The sequence below is a fragment of the Phascolarctos cinereus genome, unplaced genomic scaffold (genome assembly GCF_003287225.1).
Source record: "Phascolarctos cinereus isolate Bilbo 61053 unplaced genomic scaffold, phaCin_HiC Scaffold_2;HRSCAF=192, whole genome shotgun sequence".
Taxonomy (NCBI): Eukaryota; Metazoa; Chordata; class Mammalia; order Diprotodontia; family Phascolarctidae; genus Phascolarctos; species Phascolarctos cinereus.
This window is the reverse complement of record NW_027555625.1, coordinates 358,082,285-358,103,545: the sequence shown is the minus strand read 5'-3', so window position 1 is coordinate 358,103,545 and position 21,261 is coordinate 358,082,285. Positions and strand designations below refer to the sequence as shown.

Here is a 21,261-nt window from a genome sequence, read left to right as displayed (position 1 = left end):
TTGGATAACCTTTATTCCCCCTTACTAAATAAATTCTGTTGGTTCCCTATTACCTCCAGGATGAAATATAAAGTCCTGTTTAGCTTTTTTTAAAAAGCCCTTTATAACCTGACCCCTTCCTAACTTTCCAGTCTTCTCATATTTTATAACTTTCACGTACCCTGTGATCCAGCACCACTGGCCTTCTTCTGTTCCTTGCCCAAGACATTCATCTCTAGTCTCTGAGCATTTTTTACTGGGTGTCCCTCATATCTTGGATGCTCCTCCTCCTTATCTCCATCTCCTGGTTTCCCTGACTTTTCCTTTATGTCTTAGCTTGAATCCTGCCTTCTGGCAGGGCCTGAGAGGACACCTCAATACCAGTGCCTCTCTTCTAAGATTACCTTTGATTTACCCTGTATGTATTTTGTTAGACATATAGCTGTTTGCAAATTCTCGCCCCCATTAGAATGTGTCTTGAGGGCAGAGACTGTTTTTGCCTTTCTTCAGATCCCCAGGGATTAACACTTAATAAGAGCTTAATAAATGTTTGTTGATGGGATTTCAATCCAGGTCTTCCTGGCCCTGAAGTCAGCACTATTTTCCACAAGAAATGTCTGCCTCTCGTGTGCGTATTATATCATCCCAGCTCTATAAGTTACCTAAGAACAGGAACCCTAACTTGCATTCCTAAGGTATCCCTAATGTGCCTTCCACAAATGCTTAATGCATAATTTGTATTGACTAAATACAGCAACTAGAGAAAAAGTAACCTAGGACTATAACGAGTAGATTCTTAGTCATTTTCAGCACCATATATCTTGAAAGCTGTCAAAGTAATATACACCTACTTTAAATTTTGAGAATCTGATTCTTACCCCTATCTGCAGTAAAAAGTAGCATTACACTATATTTTAGTGTAAATATAAGCAAATATAAGAACTTAGTTCATGATAGAACAAAGCATTTTTGTTCTAAAATGTGTTTCAGAGATCATATTGGTTACAAGAAATAACTTAAGAATTGGCTGGGTATTTTATGGCATGTAAAAATATTACCTATTTTAAATCAACCAAAATGCAGTTAATATTTTTTTTAAAAATAATGAGGATTTAGTCCCAAAAGGAATAATAAATGTTAATATTTCATGAAGTCAGTTTCTTCTTTGGAGGTAAGATTGGGTAAACATAGATGGTCATTATTTGGTCAAGTTCAAAGCCCATACTTGTAATAGCACCTGGAACTTGAATTAGCAAAAACTGTATGGAGTGCACTGCCTTTCCACATAGCAAAAGAATCATAGAATTTTAGAATTAGATGGGACGTTAAGAAACACTGGCCAGGCTTATCTTTAAATTGACTCTGTGAAGTAGTCTAAGGAGTTTACATGAAGAGAGTAGTACAGACACAAAATAACCTACTTTGATTCACTATTTGTAATGAGTAATATATATCAGTGAAGAGAACCATGGAGGATGAGTTTGAAGTGAATCCAGTGAATGAAAAGTTGGTTTGTGATCTAGAATCAGTCACTGGAATACACTTGGTAATACATAAATACAGTCAGTGGATGACCGTTCTGTCAGCAGAGATGATATAAAATAGTCTCAATCTACCAGCATTTTGTGTAGTTGTTTTTATTCTATTTTTGTACTAACAACCATGTAGGGATAAAATTAGAAAATTAAAAAATAAGAAAACAAAAGTATAACTAAAACCTTTATAATGAAACAAACATTCTTGAAACATTAAAGTGCTAAATCCCTCATATGGGGGGAAAAACTAATATAGCTAATGACTCTTTATTTTGGATTAGCTTTTAAGTGATCTTCATGAAGAGTGTGTTAAGTTGCAAAGTTGTGAAAAATGTTTCTTCGTTTTAGGAAAATTACAAAGGCATTCACAAACAAAACACAACTTTAAAACACTTCAGTTTGCTTACAAGGCAGACTGTAGCATCTACTATTGCTATCGATTATGAAACAGTAATAGCAAAACACATCTTCCTCATGATTTTTTATAATGTTGCTACAGTGAAAAACTCAGTAATGTATTTTTCATGAACCTTATGTTCTTTACCTCTCCACTGAAGGCCTATTCCAGTGCCCCCTTGTGTTATGGAGGTGACCCTTGGCTTTGGAAGATATGGTTGGAAAGGCTTTGAGTCTAGTCCTGACAATGGATGTCCCCATCTCCTGTCCTAAGTCCTAGCTTGGTAAAATCTGGTATCACTATGAGGGCATTCTCCAAGTATTCTGGCAAAGCTGCCTGTTCAGATTTGCTTTAAGTTCCACAACATCTTGTAGCTCTGTTCATTTTGTCCTGTTTAATTTATTCTACATTGAAAGATTAGTTTTGTTGTTATTTGCATCAAGAATATTTTAAAAGAAACTTACCATGGGGCAGCTAGGTGGCACAGTGGATAGAGCACCAGTCCTGGACTGAGGAAGACCTGAGTTCAAATCCGGCCTCGGACACATGGTACTTACTAGCTGTGTGGCCACAGGCAAGTCATTTAACCTCAATTGCCTCACCAAAAAAAAAAAAAAAGAAACTTATCATCAACCACATTATCCACAGTAATAAACTAATAAAATATAATAAATGATAATTCTGTATTGTCCATCGAAACTCATTAGAAACTCATTTCCCATTAGAAAACCAGTATAGCTTTAGTGTCTAGCTGCACTCCTTGATACCAGTGAAATCCCATTATGGAGAATATCATTGCCAGAAAAAAAAAAGTTTAACATATCTATTTCCATGACCCCAGTGGTGTTTGTGAGGAAAAAATTTAGTTAAATATTTTATGGCTCTGTTAACTGCAACAATGTGCCATTTTCCCTTTGTGGGAACATAGGAGATGATATAGGATTTATAGCCAAAAAGAAATTTAACCATCAATTGGTCCTACCCTTTCATTTTTCTGATGAGAAAACTGAGGTCTAAAGCAGTTAATGATCTATATCGGTGGAGAGAACCATGGAAGATGGGTTTGAAATAGATCCAATGACTTAAAAATGGCTTCTTTGTGATCTAGAATTAGTCACTGACTCACCCAAGCCAGATCTTCTGATTTCAGCTTTTTCTATTAAATAATAGCGCTGTCACCTTTCTCCTTCCTTCATGCTTCTCCAATTTAGCAGCAGGTATTTATTAAGTGCTTACTATGCGCTGTGCACTATGCTAAGCACTGGATGTATGAGGAAAGGCAAAAACAGTTCCTTTTTCTTTAGCCTCCAACACTGAAGTCTTCCTCACCTAAATGTCTGTTTATAAACTACTCATAAAAATAAGCCAACGGCCATAACACTCTGAATTTCAAACCAGAAAGTCAAAGCTAGAAAAAGTTAGCATAGTAAATGTGTACCCTAATTGCCCTTCCTTCTGCTAGGTTCAGAGCTTCTCTTTTTACTTCAGAGATACTGAGTCAACTTTGTTTACTCAGCTAAACTCATTGTATCCTAAAAAAAATTTGATGCCCTGGTGAAGTTTGTTGTGAGAATATGTTAATGGGGACCTGAGTAGTGTGCAGAGAAGTAGATGAGAGTTTTCTTTTCTACCCTTCCAGCTGAAACCTGATTTCTAGTTCTTCCTAGAGCCTAAATATAAGATAAGAAAAGGCGGGGTTTGAGTAATTTCCTGAATAAATCCTTCTTACTTTTCTGGTACTTTAAAGAGAGGGGGCAATAGAGAGAAAAGGGATGGAAGATAAGGTCAGGGCTTGTTCCCTATCAAAAGTGAAGACATGGAATATTCCTTTGTTGAATATGCATCCCAAAATGGGGTCATCTCCAGTCGGCCTGATCTATATCTTGCTACTGGACCCAGGTAGCTCCAGAAGAGAGAGTGAGGCTAGTAACCTTGCACAGCCCTGCCTCAATTAAATCCAGTTCACTTGCAAGTCATGGCATCACCTTCCTGATGTCACAGTCCTCTTCAAGGATGCTGGGCAAACAACAAACTGTGAGGAGTAGCAGCTGCCCCGCTGGGGGCCCAACTGGCCAGTTCCAGTTGGTCAGCACAGTTCCTTCCTTCCTCCCTCGTTTTTTTCCTTCCCTCCCTCTTTCCCTCCCTTCTCCCTTCTCTCCCTCCCTTCTCTACCTCCGACCATATAGGGAATCATGTGAGTGCTGTGCCCAAAGGAATATAAATTTTGATCACTGGAACTCAGCAAGATATCTTGGGGGTTTAAGGGCTAGATTTCTTTTTTATGGACCATGCCTCAAATCCAGATCATTCTGGCTCTCATTTATTGGCCAACCATGAGTCCTAGCCGAAGCCTCACTTGATCATTGGTTTCTGATGGCTCTGAATGAATGTAAATAGCAGTTGTTTTTGTTTTGGCCAGAAACCCTGAGGGTCTTCCCCTCCCATATCAATTTTTTTTCTTTGAGTAGGTATAGAGGCGGTTCTTTGCCTCTTTCTTACCTGGCCTTAATCAGTGAATGGGCATTGCCTCAGTTAAACTGAGACCTGGAAAGACCTTAGCTTAAAAAGGCCATGGTCTCCCACTGCATCCAGGGCCATCTTCAGTTGGCCTGACCTACGTCTTGCCACTGGACCCCCGATGACTGTGGAGAAGACAAAACGACAATGTCCATCCCAAAAGAAGGGAGGAACGTTCTCATCTCACTGCCTTACTATTCCAGAACAGTGTTTTAGCATCTAGGTGGGTTCTGGGAAGGAATGTGTTAGAACCACCCAAATAAAACAGCTGTCATGTTTACCACATGTATGTAATGTCCTCTTCTGGAATCTAAGTCAGCTTCACTTGGAAAGCTTTCCAGATTGGAAAGTTGCCAATGTTGTTTACTTTCAGTAAAAAAAAAAAAACTGCCCTGCCATAGTTTTAGAAAGGCACCAGTACGTACTTCAGTATTTCATATATAACTTTCTCTGAATTATTCAAACCCTGTAAATGCCTTTATTCTAATGTTTTTCCTTTGAAATAAGAAACAATTTATTGTATCCTTGTTCAACAGATAAAAGAAGGAGATAAGTGGAAAAACTGAATACAGGGAAATTTTGCTTTACCTAAATTAAACCTCTGTAGTGGGAGGGGAAAAAAAAGAGAGAAAGAATAAACTTTGGTGTTTGGTTACCTTTTATCAAGCCTCTGAACAGTGAGTGTAAGTTTCAGTCACCTTGGTGTAGCCAAAAGTACACTGGTCCCAGAATCAGAAGACTGCAATTCTAATCCTGCGACTTAATGGCTACATGATTTTGAACGAGTAACTTCTCTGAACTTGTATTTTCTCATCTGTAAAACTGAAGATAATATTTTATGCTACAATTTACATTAGCCCTCACAGAGTTATTAGGAAAGTGCTTTGTAAGCCTTAACATACTTAAAGAAATATAAGTTACTATTACAATTCATTCATATTTCAAGTGTTACCTAGACCTTTTCATGCTGGGAAAATGTTTGGATATCTAACATAATCCCTTTATTTTACAAATGAGAAAATTAAAATCACATAGTAAATATCAGAGCCAATATTCAAACCCATGGCCTCTGCTTCCAAATCTAGTGTCTTTTTTGCCTCCATATTTTATTCTATTGAATTTAAATAAATTGACCTGGAAATTTTATTTCTTTCAAATACTGATAGCTAAGTGAAAAAAAAATGTAATTTTGCTAAATTTCCTTAGTCTTTATCACCCTTAAAGTTCTCTGGCTTTTAGCGCTATTACACCTGCTCTTCTTAAATACACTCTTCCCTTGGCTGTGGTGATAGGGCTTTCTCCTGGTATTTCTACCTATCTGACCACCGTTTGCTGGTTCACCTCTATCAAGATACAGTGCTAAGCCATCTCCTTCTCATTCTGCATATAGAAATCATCAGTTTCTGTGGGTCTTATTATTATTTTCTTAATGCATGTAATTAATTCAGCCCTACTCTCTGTCCTGAAATCTAGTCTCTCTTGCCAAAATGTTTCATGGCATCTCAAACTCAACACGTCTAAAAGAGGACTCTTTTATCTTCCTCTACTTTTCCATCCTTCAGACATATTCAAACATCCTTCAAAAAATATTCCAGGAACCCAGAAGACGTTCATCCTTGACCTTTCCTCTCCCTGACATTCAGTCAGTAAGTCTTGTTCATTCTAGCTGAATGATGTCTCACAATCAAAACCAGCAGTCCATTCACTTAGGTGGTCACCATCCCACTCCAGGTTTTCATCATTTCTCACCTAATCTACTCTAATAGCATCCTGATCAAACTCTTTATTTCTAGTTTCTTCCTTCTTTAATACATCTCCTGCACAGATACTGAAACAATCCTTCCAAGACACAAGTCTGACCGTGCCCGTTGCCCTAAGCTTCTGCATCACCTCAAAAATAAATACAAACTCCTCAGCTTGACACTGAATGTCCTCTGCACTATGATTTCAGCCACTTTTCTTTTATTCCTCTTTGAACATTCTATGTTCTAACCTAACTTGACTATTAACTATTAAAGTTATTAATATTAACATTAATTTTAGTAGTCACCAAGTTCATTGCTTCATTGGCCTACTCCAGGCATTTTCATAAGCTGTTCCCCATTTTTCTGGAATGCATTCCTTCCTCCTTTACAAGAGTGTGCTCCATGGCAAAGCCTGCCCCAGACCCCAGTTGTTAATTCTCTTCGCATTCAAATGACCTTATGTTTATTCATCTTTGTATGTGATGTGTCTTACAGGTAGGTTGTAAGAGAAGAATGTAAGCCCTTGAAGGCAGGGACTGTGTCATTTTTGCCTCTGTATCTTAATAACATAGCACTGTGCCTTTCACTTAATAGATGCTTAATAAATGCTTATTGAATTTAATTTTAATGACAATAAGTCATTATTAACAGCATTTAAGAAAATCAAGTAATTTAATAAATGAAAAGTTTCTGGGAAATTGCTTTTTTTTTTCTTTCTGAAGGTTATCATCTTTGAGAATACTTTTCCCTTATGGAATATTCCCCCCCTTTCTTTTCATGAAACCTGCCCATTTCACATTGTGCTTTCTTTCCTTGTAACTTGTAACATTGCATTGTCTTGATTCTTAATTTGGCAATTAATCATGTACTATACACTGTCAACTTTTGTACTGTGGTTTAGCTTCTCCTATGTTTAAACCTTGTCTCCCCAAATAGTACAGTAGTAGTAATAGTTCAGATTTGTCAAGCACTTTCCTCATAACTACCCTGTGAGGTGGCGAGTGCAAGTATTATTATCCCCATTTTACAGATGAGAAAACTGAGGCTCAGAGAGGTGATGTAACTTGTCCAGAGTCACACAGCTAGTGAGTATCGGAGCCAGGATTCGAAACCAAGCCTTCTGACTCCAAGACCAGTGCTCTTTCCACTACACCACACTGCCTCTCACAAAGTACTTTTGTAAGTAGTAGGCACTCAATAAGTACTTGTTTGTTTTTGAGTTGGATATGGTATGTTTGAATAAACTGAACTCTGTTGAGCTTGCTTTGACAACACATATGCCAAAATTGAAATTAGATGGAAAATAATAACTGACATTTTTGTAGCACTTTAAGATTAGCAAAGTGCTTCGCATACTACGTTAGCTCATTTGATCCCAGCAAGCCCTGTGAGGCGGCTATTATACGTGTTATTATACCCATTTTACACATGACGAAACTGAGACTCAGAAAAGTTAAAACTTGCCCCATGTTCACACAGCTAGTTAAGTATCAGAGGTCAGATGGGAACCTACTTTTGTGATCCAGCGACACTGGCCTCCTTACTGTCCTCACACACAAGACACTGCCATCTGGCTGTCCTGTCCTGCCCTGCCTCAACGCTCTGCCTCCTCAGCTCCCTGGCTGCCTTCTGAGTGTCAGTGAAAATCTCATCTTCTGCAAGAAGCCTTTCACAGGCCTCTTGAGTCTTAGTGTCTTCCCTGTGAGAATTCTCCCAGTTTATCCTGTCTAGAACCTGTTTGTTTGAATGTTCTCTCCCCCATTAGACTGTGAGCAGGGACTGTCTTTTACTGTGTGTGTGCGCATGCGTGTGTGTGTGTGTGTGTCCGGCACCACTTAGCACAATGCCTGGCACATAGTAGGTAATCAGTGAATGCTTGTTTCCTGGTGGACTGTTCCAACTCCAAATTCCATGCTCTTTCCATTATGCCACTCTCTCTCAAGATGGTACAAGAGTATCTGAGGCAACTGTGCTGAAGTACAAAGTGCCCTCGATTTGGAGTCACGGACCCTGGGTCGTTCTCCAGCTCTGCTACTCACTTAGCTACGCGAACTGAGACAAGTTCTGTCGCTTCACCTGACCTCAGTTTCTTCATCTGTAAAATGAAGGGACCTGGACTAGATGCCCTAGAAGGTCCCTCCATCTTAAAATCCTGTAATGTCCAAATTGCTCTCCATCCCCTAAGCTCTAAATGTGTGTGTCATGTTCTGTTTTGTATTATAGTTATTTGTGTGCATATCTAATCCTTCTTACTATAGCATTAGTTCCGTGAAGTAAATTGTATTAGTCATCATTGTTTGTCCCTTAACACCTTGCATAGTCTTGCACGTATTAGGTACTTAATAAGAGTTTGTATGAAGGTGGCATTGACCATGACATAGCAACCAGGATACAGGCATCCTCCACTCGACTGCAGGTTTCATTACTAACTCTTGATAGTGAGCCTGAAAAACTAACCTCTGTTTCATTAATTATTAAACTCACACTGCCATACTGTTTCACATGAGTATAAGCTTAGCACAAGTACTGATTGAATATTTAAAATACATGGAATTTAAGCAGCATAGTATAGCAGAATTGTATAAGAACTAGGATTCAAGTCATGTAAATTTTTAAAATTCTTTCCATTCTGTCCATATTATTTGTATATTATCAAATACTGGTCTGCAGATTTTCTTCTCATTTATTGTTAGGATTAAGCTTAACTATTCTGGTTAAGGGTATGGAAGAAGTTTGTTTATTGGCAGGCCCCCTGAGAGAATTCCACCTTTGAAATTCCCAGGATGATTGTTTTATGTTTCACTTAAGGATTAATGTCTTTGGAGTCTTTCCATTATCTATTTTTATTTTTTATATTTATAGTGGAAAGTATTACTTGAAAGGGTGGGGAGAGTTTTTAAATGGGGATTGAAGAAAGGGATATTTTGTTTCAAAGGAAAATAAGAAATTAATGTCATAGCATTTATTCTGAGTCATTATAAATTTATTTAAATTTATAATGTAATCAGTTCTTACTCCCTTTTCTTATTAGTTAATTCCTTTGCTAGACTCAGTCACATTCACTAGGTAGTACTCTTATGTTAGTGCTGAACTCTGAAAAAGCGAGCAAAGAACTTCAGTTCTACAGTCTACTTTTTCATTGTCACTAACTATAAATAATCTGTTTTCCAGGTCTTAGTTTCAACTATTCTGCTGAGCTTTGCTGTGTTTGAAAGAATGTTCTATATGTGGTTGAAAACAATGCCATTCCTAGGGATCAGTGCTTCAGAATTTAAGATATAGATTAACAGCTTTATTTATCCTTTCTTTCAACAAACATTTATTGAGCACCTACTCTATATGTGAGATGCTGTGGTGAATGTAAAAACATTATAAATTCAATTCTATAAGCCCTTGAGGAGAGGCAGTCTCATTCAGTGGAAAGATAGCTGGCTTTGGAGTAAAAGCCTGGCCTCCAGTTCTGCCTCTGTTGTGGCCATGGACAAGCCATTTGACCTCTGTATCTCTATGACATGAGGAGGTGAGATTAGATGGCCTTTAAAGACCCTTCCAGATCTAGATTAATCATGTAAAATCATATTTAAACATTTATTAAATCCCTACTGTGTGCTAGGCATTAAGAATTAAAAAAGAAAAACACTGCTTTCTTCAAAAAGCTTAGACTCTATTGAGGGAGAATGTAACATATGCACAATAGGAAATAACATACACAAAATAGGAAAATTTACAGTGATAGAGCCACTAGGGAAGACTTCCCAAAGGTAGTAGCACCTAAGCAAAGCTTTAAGGGAAGACAAGGGGAGAGGAGGAGCTATGGGAATGCACAAAGGCAGAAGGTAGAATGTCAGATTTGGGGAACAACTAATAGTCCAGTTTGGCTGTAGACTTGATAACTGTTTAGATATTAGAGTGAGGGGAAGAGGAAATTTCCAAGTCATGGGATTGTTTGTTGGACCTCTACCTTCTAGGGTCCTGCAGAAATGTAGGGCAGCATTGATAAGGGTATTTCTGTCCAAGCAGAGGAGAGGAGAGGAAGAAGGGCAAGAGGGGCTTCAGGCCAGGGTTCTTGGTTTCAGCTCAGTAATAATAATAATAGCTAGCATTTATGTCGTACTTTAAGGTTTACAGAGTGCTTCACAAATATTTCATTTTATCCTCATAGGTGCTATTAATATGTCCATTTTACATATGAGGAAATTGAGACAAATAGATTATATGACTTGCCCAGGGTTACATAACTAGTAAGTTTCTCAGGCAAGATTTGAACTCAAGTCTTACTATTTCCAGGCCCTGGGTTCTGTCTGGTGCGTTACCTACCTGCCCATAGCTACATCTCAGAAGGAAGAGGAGGAGGAAAAGTGCCATATTTAGAACGAGGTCCTTAATAAGTCTTTGTGCCTGAGGCTCTGATGGGGACAGTCTTGGCCATTTTCCTGAAGTCTGGGGTCCTGATGTAATAGTGCCAGGCCTTGGTCGGAGATATAAGACAAGTAGATAACTCAAGACAAATCCAGAATGTACCCTAAGTAATATAAAATACTGGGCTTATATTATCTTGCTTAATCTGCTTTATATTTGTTAGATTATGTTGACCTGTGAGAGACGCAATGTTTATTTAGGCAACTTTACATATAATTACATTCATTCACTCTACAAACATGCGTTTGGAGCCTGTGGGGCAGACTATTTTTGGGGGAAAAATGCTATAATAACTGCTTGCCGACTAGAAAGAGTCTGGTACCTTTCTAAGCAAAATTTGCAAATGTGGAAAATTTCCTAACCCTTTCTCATTTTCTTCCTTCCTGCTCTTTACCCCCTCCAAAAGAAAAAAATCTAGAACTGATATCTAATTAATCTAATCGTAATAAAAAGGAATCATTTAGTAATTGTGCTGAGGTTAGAAGGAAAAAAACCCCAAGGATCTTACTTTCTAATAGAATAGACCAGTGGTATTAAACTCATATAGAAACAGAGCCACATGTTGACTTAGAAAACCATGAATTAACATTATCTATATTGGTTTATTTATTTATTTGTTTGTTTGTTTGTTTGTTTTGTTAAGCATTCCCCAATTACTTTTTAATCTTCATTCAGGCTGCCCTCAGGAGTTTTGCTGGCTGAGCACAGGTGGCCATGGGTGTCATACCTCTGGAGTAGACTACATGTCTAGACTACTATATGTAGTCTAGTAGGCTACATAAGCAGGTACTTACAAGATACAGAGTAGATGGAAGGTAACCTTAGACGGAAGGAACTGCCAGCGATCAGGCTGGAAAAGGCCTCCTGCAGAAGGTGGTGCTTGTGATGAGTCTTGAATGAAGCCAGAGATTGTAAGAGTTAGAAATAAATGAGAGAGAAGAGCACAAGAGGCAGCCAGGGCCCCGGTGTAGAGAAAGGAGGCATAGGTGGTATCTTGAGTGAGGAGCAGCAAGATGGTTGGCATGGCTGGACCTTAATGTAGCGGAATCATGTGTAAGAAAACTGGAAAAGGAGGAGGGGGCCAGGTCGTGAAAACCTTTAAATGCCACACAGAGGAATTTGAATTTTGGTCCTAAAATTACGAAGGAGCCTCTGGACTTTACTGATTAGGTGAAGAGACGTGACATAATCATACTTAGACGGCTGTGTGGATGATGGACTAGAGCGGGGAAATATCTGAGACTGAAGATTAGAAGGTAATTAAGAATACTCCAGGCAAGAGATAAGGGCACGGGTATGTTAATGAGGAGAGAGACCTGGAAGAGGAGAGATGTTTGGCTGTGTAATGAATGAGTGAGAGCAGTTGTAAAGGATGGTACTGAGAGTGTGAACCAGTGACTGAGAAGATGACGATGGCCCGCACAGTAAGTATATAAAGGAGAAATACAGAAGAGAGGTGGGCTTGGGTAAAAAGACAATGAATTCTATCTTGGATGGGTTGAGTTTGAGATGCCTACAGGGCCCACAGTTTGAAATATTCAGTAGGCAATTGATGACGTGGGACTAGTGCTCTAGAGAGAGACTAGAGCTGGATTACTTGCATAAACATGAGAGTGTAGAAACAAAAGAGAAGAGGACCTAGAACAGATACTGGAGGAACAGTCAGGGTGAGCGTAACATGGATGAAGATCCAGCAAAAGAGACTGAAGGAGCAGCAAGACAAAGTAGGAGGGGAGCCCAAAGGGAAAGCAGTGTGACAAAAACCGAGAGAGGAGAGAATATCCCAGTGGAGAAGGTGACATGCAGAATGAAGTTTGAGGAAAGGCCATTAGGTTGGGCAAGTGAACAATCATTGGTAACTTTGATGAAAGCAGTTTCAGATGAGTGAAGTCAGAATCAATTAGGGAGGATGAGTAGGAAGAGTAGGTTTGCCTTTGCAGGAAGGGCCCAGTGAAAGTTATGTAGCATATAGCATAAATAAATTCATAGTGGACCTAGTCAGCCCAGTTTTGTGACTTCTTGCCCTTCCATTCAGCAGCCTGTGACTTAGGACCTAAGGAAAAGGATGATGGGAGTTATAAAAGGTTCAGATTTGGCAACTACAATATTAGAAAGGGAGGAGAGTATGGCCAGAGCAGAGATGATGACCTCCAAAGTTACTGTGGTATGGAGGGATTTGGAGGTCCCCTTCAGGATAGTTTTCAGGAGGAAGAGTGAAGTATAGGGAGAGATGGGAATGTAAAAGATTATGATGGTATAAAGAGTAGTGTCATGAAAACCTAGAAAAAAGAGAGCATCGAAGAGAAGGGTTCATAGGCTATAGAGAGGTCAAGAAGGATACGAATTGAAAAAAGATCTGGCAATGAAGAGATCATTAGTAACTTTGAAAGGAACAGTTTCAGTTAAATGTTGAGTTTGGAAGCCAAAATGTAGAGAGTTAAAAAGAGAAGCGAAAAGAAAGAAAAGAGAGACACCTGTTGCAGACAGCCTTCCCAAGGTATTTAGCCACAAAAGAGAGCAGAGATATGGGACAGTGGGTGGTGGGGATGGATGGATCAAGTGAGGGGTTTTCGAGGATGGGGTTACAAGGATGTGTTGGTAAGCAGTAGCAAAGCAACCAGTAGACAGGGAGTGACTGAAGATTAGTTAGAGTAGGGATGAGAGAGGGGGCAGTCTGCTGGAGAAGATGAGATGAAACTAAATCACTTGTATACTATTTATGGCAAGGAGGGTCACCTCTTAATGAGAGACAGGGGTGAAGGAGATAATGGTGGAAGGCATATGAATAATGTCAAATAGGGAGGAAAGGGTAAGAGGGAGCTCTCAGTGAATGGGATTGTTTTTTTCTAGGAAGTCAGGCAAAGTTCTCAGCTGAGAGGGTAGGCTGAAGGAGAGCCATGGGAGTTTGGAGGAAGAATGAAGAAGTTTGGGAAAAGGTGCTATGGTGAGGGGCATAGTGAATTAATTAGGAGGTGTAGAAGAATTACCTTGCCACAGGGCCCAGTTGAAAGTAAAAATTTGTAGTGGATCGAGTTCGCACAATTTGTTGATTTTTCTCTAGCTTTTATTTAGCAACACATGAATTGAATGAATGGACCCTAGAGGCTATCTAATGTAACCCCCTCATTTTACAGTTGAACTAAATTCAACACCTATCTATTAAGTACAAACCTCAAACAAGGCATTCTCCTGAGACCAGAGGTAAAATATCTCTCCCACTTTCAGGCAGCTGGTAACAAAAGTAGATTCCCAGTTAATTAATTCTCAATCCAATTTTGTTTCCCCTATGGCTCATTTTCCCCCTTATACTTCTACTGCTTTCCAGCATCACTGTTTTTGTCCTATTTCTTCTCCCTGCTACCACCACCATTACCACTTTCTCCTCCTCCCTCCCCCCACCCTCTGGAAGGGGAGTAGGGTGAAGAAGATGGGAGGAGGTCCTTTGTCTTTCTATTCTTAATGGTTCTAGGATTCATCCCTTTCCTTCACATTTTACATGGAAGATATGAGATCATTGAAAGCACTGCAAAATTTTCCAAATGCATTCCAACCTGGTCTTAGTTCTAGCTCACCACCTCTGCGTTGCATGTCCAATTAGACAAGTTTCATGGACTGCGGATCCAGTTACACAACATAATCTGTACAGGATATCTTTGTCATCCATTTTTATTTTTTCTTTATGGATGATTAGACAAGCTATTTTCATAATTGTAAATTTCTCTGAGGGGACTTTATAATATTACAGAGCTCAGTGTAATTAATGTGATGTCATCTGCAAATAGCTTTTAGAGAACTTCGGTATTCTTTGACATTAGGTCCCCTCTTAGAGAGGATTATGATAGTTTACTCTTAAGTTATATCTTTAAATTGGTTTGCTCTTTAGCAAATGTGTGTGTCCGTGTGTGTTTGTGTGAGTGTGTTTACCATTCCATAAGCCTTTTAAAGAATAGATTATCTGATTAGCTTATTCCATGTCGTCAAGCATAACAGTTAGAGGTAACATGGTACAATAAAAGAGCCCTGGACTTTGATTCAGAATTCTTGAGTTCAAATCCAGGCTCTGACATTTCCCAGCTGTGAGGCGATGAACAAGTTCCTTAACCTCTCTGAATGTCGGCATCCCCGTCTAAAAAAATGGGGAGAGTAATGACCAAGTACTATTTCAAACCTCATAGGGTTGTGAGGAAAGTTATTTACAAACTTTAAAGGATTATGGAAATGAGAGTTAGTATTTCTGAGTGCTGACAAAGTTCAATATATGCATTTGCTAAGTGCCGACTGTATGTGTTGGTGGAGGAAGGATTACATAAAGTATAACTCAGTCCCTGCTTTAGTACACATGGCGAGATAAGACACGTGCACCTAAGAAGTTACAATTAGAAGACCAGATATGGTAAGTGCTATCAAAGTAGAGCTAGTTCGTTGTTCTGAGATGATTAGAAAAATTTAAGAAATTTGATTTTAACTTGAAGGATAGGTTGGATTTGGGGGGAGGGAAAGATTGTCTGTGAGACAGCAAAATCAAAGACATCAAGGTAGAAATGCAAAAACATATTCCGGGGCCGATAGGGTCATAAACCAGGCTGGCAGGAGTTAGGGCTGGAGGCTGGGAAATGAAGGTGGAAAAGGAAATTGAGGACAGACTGTGGAAGACCTTAAAAACAAGACTGAGAAGTTTAAATTGTATTCTGTAGAAAGAGAAGCGGGTGGTTGAATGACATGTGTTAGGAATATTAATCTAGGAGTGTGTGTAGAAACGATTAAAAGAAGATAGGAATTAAGGAAGCCAAGTAGGATACCACATAGAATTTTGAGAAGTTAACTGTTGGTAAAAGCCTTTGTGAATGTTGTTAAGGTCCAGTAAATATGAGTGTTCTTGCCCTAGGCTGTTAGGCAGAATATTATGACTATATGGTACACTTTATTTTATTATTAATGAAGTATTATATTTTTATCAACTTAGATTTATGTCATGCTTTTTTTTGGGGGGGGGAGGTGCTTTCCTCACAGCCCTATGAGATATCTCTTAATTCTTTCCAGCCAAGAAAACAGGTGCTAAATTTAGGTGACTTGCCCAGGGTCACATAGATTTTTATGATGATATCAAAAATCTCTTCCAATTTTAAACCCTACAATTCTGTGACCCTAAATGTTAAAACCAGAACTTGAAACCCTAGCTTATCTGATGCCAGACTCCTGGAACAAGTCATTTAACACAATCCTAGTGCGTTGAGGGGAGGGCAAGGAGGGTGATGGGATTATTTTTTCATAAGGAAAGCATGGGGTTGAGGGGAGGAAGAGAGCTATTGTAAGATGAATATGATACAGAAAAATGAAAGGCATCATTAAAAATCCCCCCAAAAATGAATAAATATCAAACACAGAAAGGTTGTGACTTGTCAGATATAGATAGTAAGTAATGGGATCTTGAACTGAACCCCCCCAGGTCTTAGAGTTACTATTATAAGATTACTACTACACTGCCCCTTTTCATGGCATAAGCCTAATTGTTTTAATCCTAATTGTTTAATTTCTTTACTTTTGTTTCCGGGGTCAGAGGCTGAGAGTAAATTGTATATTACTTTTAGAAACTGAAAATATTTGTTATCATAGCATGTAATTGTCACCAAATAAATTAACATTAATACTACAAACATTATATGTTAATCTCTTTCAACAAGTTTAACCCAGAAGTTTTTCATGTAATAAATATTTTGTCAGAAATCAAATTAAGGATTTTTTGAGGTTTTATGGTATTTGCAACTGACTCTTCAAAGATGATTATTAGCTTTTTGTATTCTTCATCCTTTTTCACAGATAAGCCCTAGACTAATATAAATAAGTGCAACCATTTTAAATGGATACTCTCTCCTTTCATATTTTTATATTATCATCTGCATGTCTTTAACAAGTTTCTTTTTAATTCTGTAATTTTTTTTTTTAAATAATTGAGTATATGAGTACTTACTATATTCCCAGGATTCCACTCAGCCCTCTGGAAAATATGAAAATTCCTGCCCTTTAGGAGATTATACTTTAGTTAGAAAGACAGTGCAGTATATGTGTTATAGTGGAAGGAACAGATGAAATAAGGGGAAATAGCTAAATACATTAGATAGCAGATAAAGATTCTCATATGTGCTGAAAACAACAAAATGAAATTTCATGGAAACTAATATAAAGTCCTTCATTCCTTTTCAAAAACCATGTTGTACAAATATGGGTGAGTTCACATGGAAAAGACAAGTTGACCACAAGCTAAAAATGAGCTAACAGTTTGTTATTGCTAAAATGGCAAACGAGGCCTTAATCTGAATTAATAGAGACATAATATCTTCACAACTCACAGTTTAAGAAGCACTGAAAGGGTCCACAAGTAGAAAAAGTTTAAGAAGCACTGATCCAGATCAAGGGAAATAATAGATCTAATGTACTCTGCAATGATCAGACCTCATCATAACCTTTCCAGTATTTGCATACTGTTCCTGTGTTAAGTATACAGTTTCCTTAATCCCTTATCATATTATAGGATTTCCAGATTTTTCATCATCCTCACTGCCTTAATTGTGATACAAATGAGGATTAATACATTCTGTGTTGCTTAGAAATTACAGGAATACAGGTTTCTTTTCAGTAGAAAAACTTTTAACTGATAGAGCTGACTGACAATGGAATAGGCTGTCTCAAGAGATAATGAGCTTCCTATTGATTCAATTCAACAAGCCTTTATTAAATGCCTCCTATGTACCAAGTACCGAGCTAGGTGCCAGAGAGACAGACAGAAACAATTTTTGCCCTCTAGAGAAATTCAGATACATGCTACATACAGAGTAAATACGAAGTCATTTTGATGGTTTGAGGAAAGGTCTTTTGAAGGAGTTAGCAATTTAGCTCAGCCTTAAAGGAACCCAGTGATTTAGGAGGTGAAAAGATTCTAGGCATGGGAGATAGCCTCTGCATGAGGATGGAGTTGGGAGATGAGCTGCAGTATCCAGTTCATTTATTTTTTCATTTTTTTATTTTTTTTGCTTTTAGGCAATTGGGGTTGTCAAGTGTTCAGTCTGAGGCCGGATTTGAACTCAGGTCCTCCTGACTTCAGGGCTGGTGCTCTAGCTGCCCCTGTATCCAGTTCATCTTAAGGAACCTAGTTTGATTAAAATGTAAAGTATACAAGAAAGATTAATGTGAAATCAGTCTGGAAAAAATAAATTGGCACTTGATTGTGACTATTGGTAAAAATGTTCAATATCAATTTGAACAAAATTATTAAACATTTTGTAAAAAGTATTCCTCGCTTGAGAGAAGTTTTGCTGGATGGTCTGTTAAGACCCTTCTAATTCTAAGAATAAGCTCTCTGTGTCCTGGGCTCAGTAGAGGAAATCGGTTTGAGTTAATTGAATTGGGCCACATTCTGAAACTCCATAAAAGCCAAATAAAAGCGTTTAAACTTCATCCCATAAGTAGTAGGAAACTATCACAGGTTATGGTACCTAATCTCACACAAAAATCCCATTCTGGGGCCATATCGTGTTTTGAAAGTGGCCTTGGAATGGTTCTTCAAGGGTGTGGGCAGAGCAGAGTGCAAATGTCGACAGGTCCTACAGAACTGGGAAGGCTTTTAATATGGAGCCATGATGATGTGTAGGTCTCTTATCAGAGAATTAGCCTAAGTCTGGAGAAGCTAACCATGAAAAGGTTGGGAATTCACGAAGACCTTCTCCTGAGATAAGGGAGGGTTTGTCATCTGCACTGTGAAGAGGAAGGACCTGCACTTATAAAATCTTAGATTTTTAGAAATTCTTAGAAGGCACACTATGCCAAGCACTGAGGTGAATACAGAGCTCAATGAGATATACCTGTTAGGTGGGGGGAAATTTACTTCTTGTGTAACCTATAAGTCTCTTGGTCTTAAATACATTAATCCATCCTTTCCCCCACATTAAAATGAATAAGGCTTGTAACACTTTGATTTAATCAAAATCACCAACAAAAATCGAGTCTTTAAAAGTATGGCAGTATATTACTTAGTATCAAAAGACAAAAAGAAAAATAATTTATCTGACTTTATTCTTTCAACTTTTTCTTTCCAACCTTGTTCATAATTACACTTAATTATAACTCTTTTCCTTTTCTTTCCTTGATGCTTTAACTAGCTAAAAGTTGTGGGGTTTTGTGTTTGGTTTTTTTTTTAATCCTGTTGTCTAATAACTCTAAAGGTAAATATTTTTGTCTATGAGGGAATATTTTAAGATTTGAAGTTAGGGAAAAAGGAAAAAGAGTTGCTTCATTATTATTGTAATTTTTCTATAATAATTGAAATTTTGTACTTGCCTTATCATTTTCATAATAATACTTTTATAGTGTTATTTTTAATTTATCCTATCAGTTTCCTACTATTGTATGCTTTCATGGAGTTAACATAATTAGACTGCTTTTTGACTCATCCGCTTTTAAGTTTTGTATGAAAAGGTAATAATTTATTTTTTTAAACCTAAAGAAAAGGCTAACTTTATGTATCTATAGCATTAATTTCTCTGTCAGTACTTTTTATTTTATCTTGAGAGCTAATATTTTTCAAGTTAAGCATATGAGCCATTAAAATGCACTTAACCTCAGACAGTGCTATACACTGTACAGAGAACTTTAAACTTTAACACATTGTCTTTCTTAAGGTAGAAAGTAGCCATAGGAGAGAATGGAGGGGAGAACATAAGGAAAGAATACTGGTAGGTAAAATCTGAGAGAGAGAGAGAGAGAGAGAGAGAGAGAGAGAGAGAGAATATTTGCAGGAAAATAGCACTCTGTCCAGGTTCCTGGAAAGTGACTTCCCTAATAAAGGACTTTATGCCACATAGAGGTAGAACGTGCTGTAGTGTCATCTCCACAGGAGACATTACTTCTGCAGCTGTAGGAGTAGGGAAGAGCCAAGTGAATAAACGCCTTTCTTCCTTAAGGTGTTCAATAGGAGATCACACTTCATGTTACCAAAGAGTTTCAGTTTGGCAAACATGAAGTGCCTACTATGTGCAAGACTTATGATTATGTGCTTATTTTAGCATTTAAAAATCCTTTTGTGCTAATAGTGAAAAACAAATGTGGATTTTAGTTTGCAGTTAACATGTTTCGAACATTACCACCGTCATCCAATCCCACTGGAGCAGAATTTGATCCAGAGGAAGATGAACCAACGCTAGAAGCAGCCTGGCCTCATTTACAGGTATTTAACTATAGGATTTCACCTTAGGGACACTGGAAAGAAAAGGTTGGTTTTTCCACATGGTCAGTGAGCATTTAGAGAAGCGAAAGGGTATTCTCCCCCACCCACCCATCCCCTCTTCCCCTTAGGAGCCAGTGTGTATTCATTAAGAATACTAAGCAGTAGTGTGCTGGAGGCACTCATAAAAGTTCATGAGAGCTAGTGCTTAAATTTTCAATGTGATTATTTAAAATTTGGAAAGTGCCAAATGCTGCAGATTAGGGTTCAGTTCATTGTTTCATCACTTGTCTAAATTTAAGAAAGTGATGGGGGAAAGGTTAATATTGTAGATTGAATTAAAAGTGTGTCATACATACTTTTTTTTTTAAAGAGCTGATTGTTAAACATTTACCAACACATCACTGATACTAAGTGACTAGGAGTCAGAGGTATCCATTAAAGCAAGAATGGAAGAACAGAGGACACCAGCTATAAGAGCTTGAGAGAATTGAGGCAAACCTTAGAAAGGAAAAGGAGAGGTTTAAGAAACAAACCAGAAAAGTAATGTGATGAAATAGTTAACAAAGAAAGGTAAAAAGATTAGGTGTAGCAAGTTGTTTCTCCCATCAGATGTTAGGTTTTACAAAAATACCCTATTGACAGGCTATATGCTATAAAGAAAAGGCAAGATTCTGTTCTTCTGCAGCTAGCTACTAGGTCCCAATGGATAGTATGCTGTGCTTAAATTTCAAAGGTCAAGCCAATATAGAAGCTCAGAATTTCATTTGTGCTTGGCTTTGTGCCTTCACCTTGCAACGCTTTGAGGGATGGGGATACTTGCCACACACTAGAAGGCTGGCCACGACATTATTCATTGACAGCCATGGTCTCTACAGTTGATGTGGGGCAGAAGAATTTAAGCATTAGTGAGATATAACATTTCATCACCATAAGGTTGGTTATAAGATGGTGAATTTTTTTTGGTCATAGCAACTCATGAGGATCAAAAAACTGGAAATATTGAAGGAATCTACCATGAAAAATGTTAGTCCATAAGTAAAAGTGCCCTCTAAGAAAGAATATGTCCTGTATGCATAGTATGGGAAGTTGTTCGCTCTAGCAATTGTGTTAGGTTAAGACATGTAATTAGCATTTGCTTTTTAAAAAACTAGCTTTTTGTTTTAGTTTAGATGAAGACTTTTGAGTGTTCTTATCTAAAAGTTAAAGTTCTCTTTAAACATACGTAGTAAAAAATTAGAATGTACAGTGTGGTTTTTTATTGCTATTCTTTCTCTCAAACTAATGCAACTGTTTGTATTTTTCCCTAGCTTGTTTATGAATTTTTCTTAAGATTTTTAGAATCTCCAGATTTTCAACCTAATATAGCAAAGAAATATATTGATCAGAAGTTTGTATTGCAGGTGAGAATTTTACCTTAAACATTTTAAATATATTCATTTACAGTGGGGGTTT

General features: G+C 37.9%; 1 protein-coding gene across 9 annotated transcripts in view; it reads left to right on the top strand.

Moving 5' to 3' along the window:
* PPP2R5C (protein phosphatase 2 regulatory subunit B'gamma) overlaps positions 1–21,261 on the top strand; it is a 195,969-nt gene that overhangs the window by 124,141 nt on the left and 50,567 nt on the right. For all 9 annotated transcript variants that reach the window (XM_020971139.2, XM_020971142.2, XM_078150411.1 and 6 more), the window contains 2 exons: positions 19,699–19,809; positions 21,117–21,209. In XM_020971139.2, the coding sequence (XP_020826798.1) occupies positions 19,699–19,809; positions 21,117–21,209 (204 nt within the window). The remainder of the gene's footprint in view (positions 1–19,698; positions 19,810–21,116; positions 21,210–21,261) is intronic.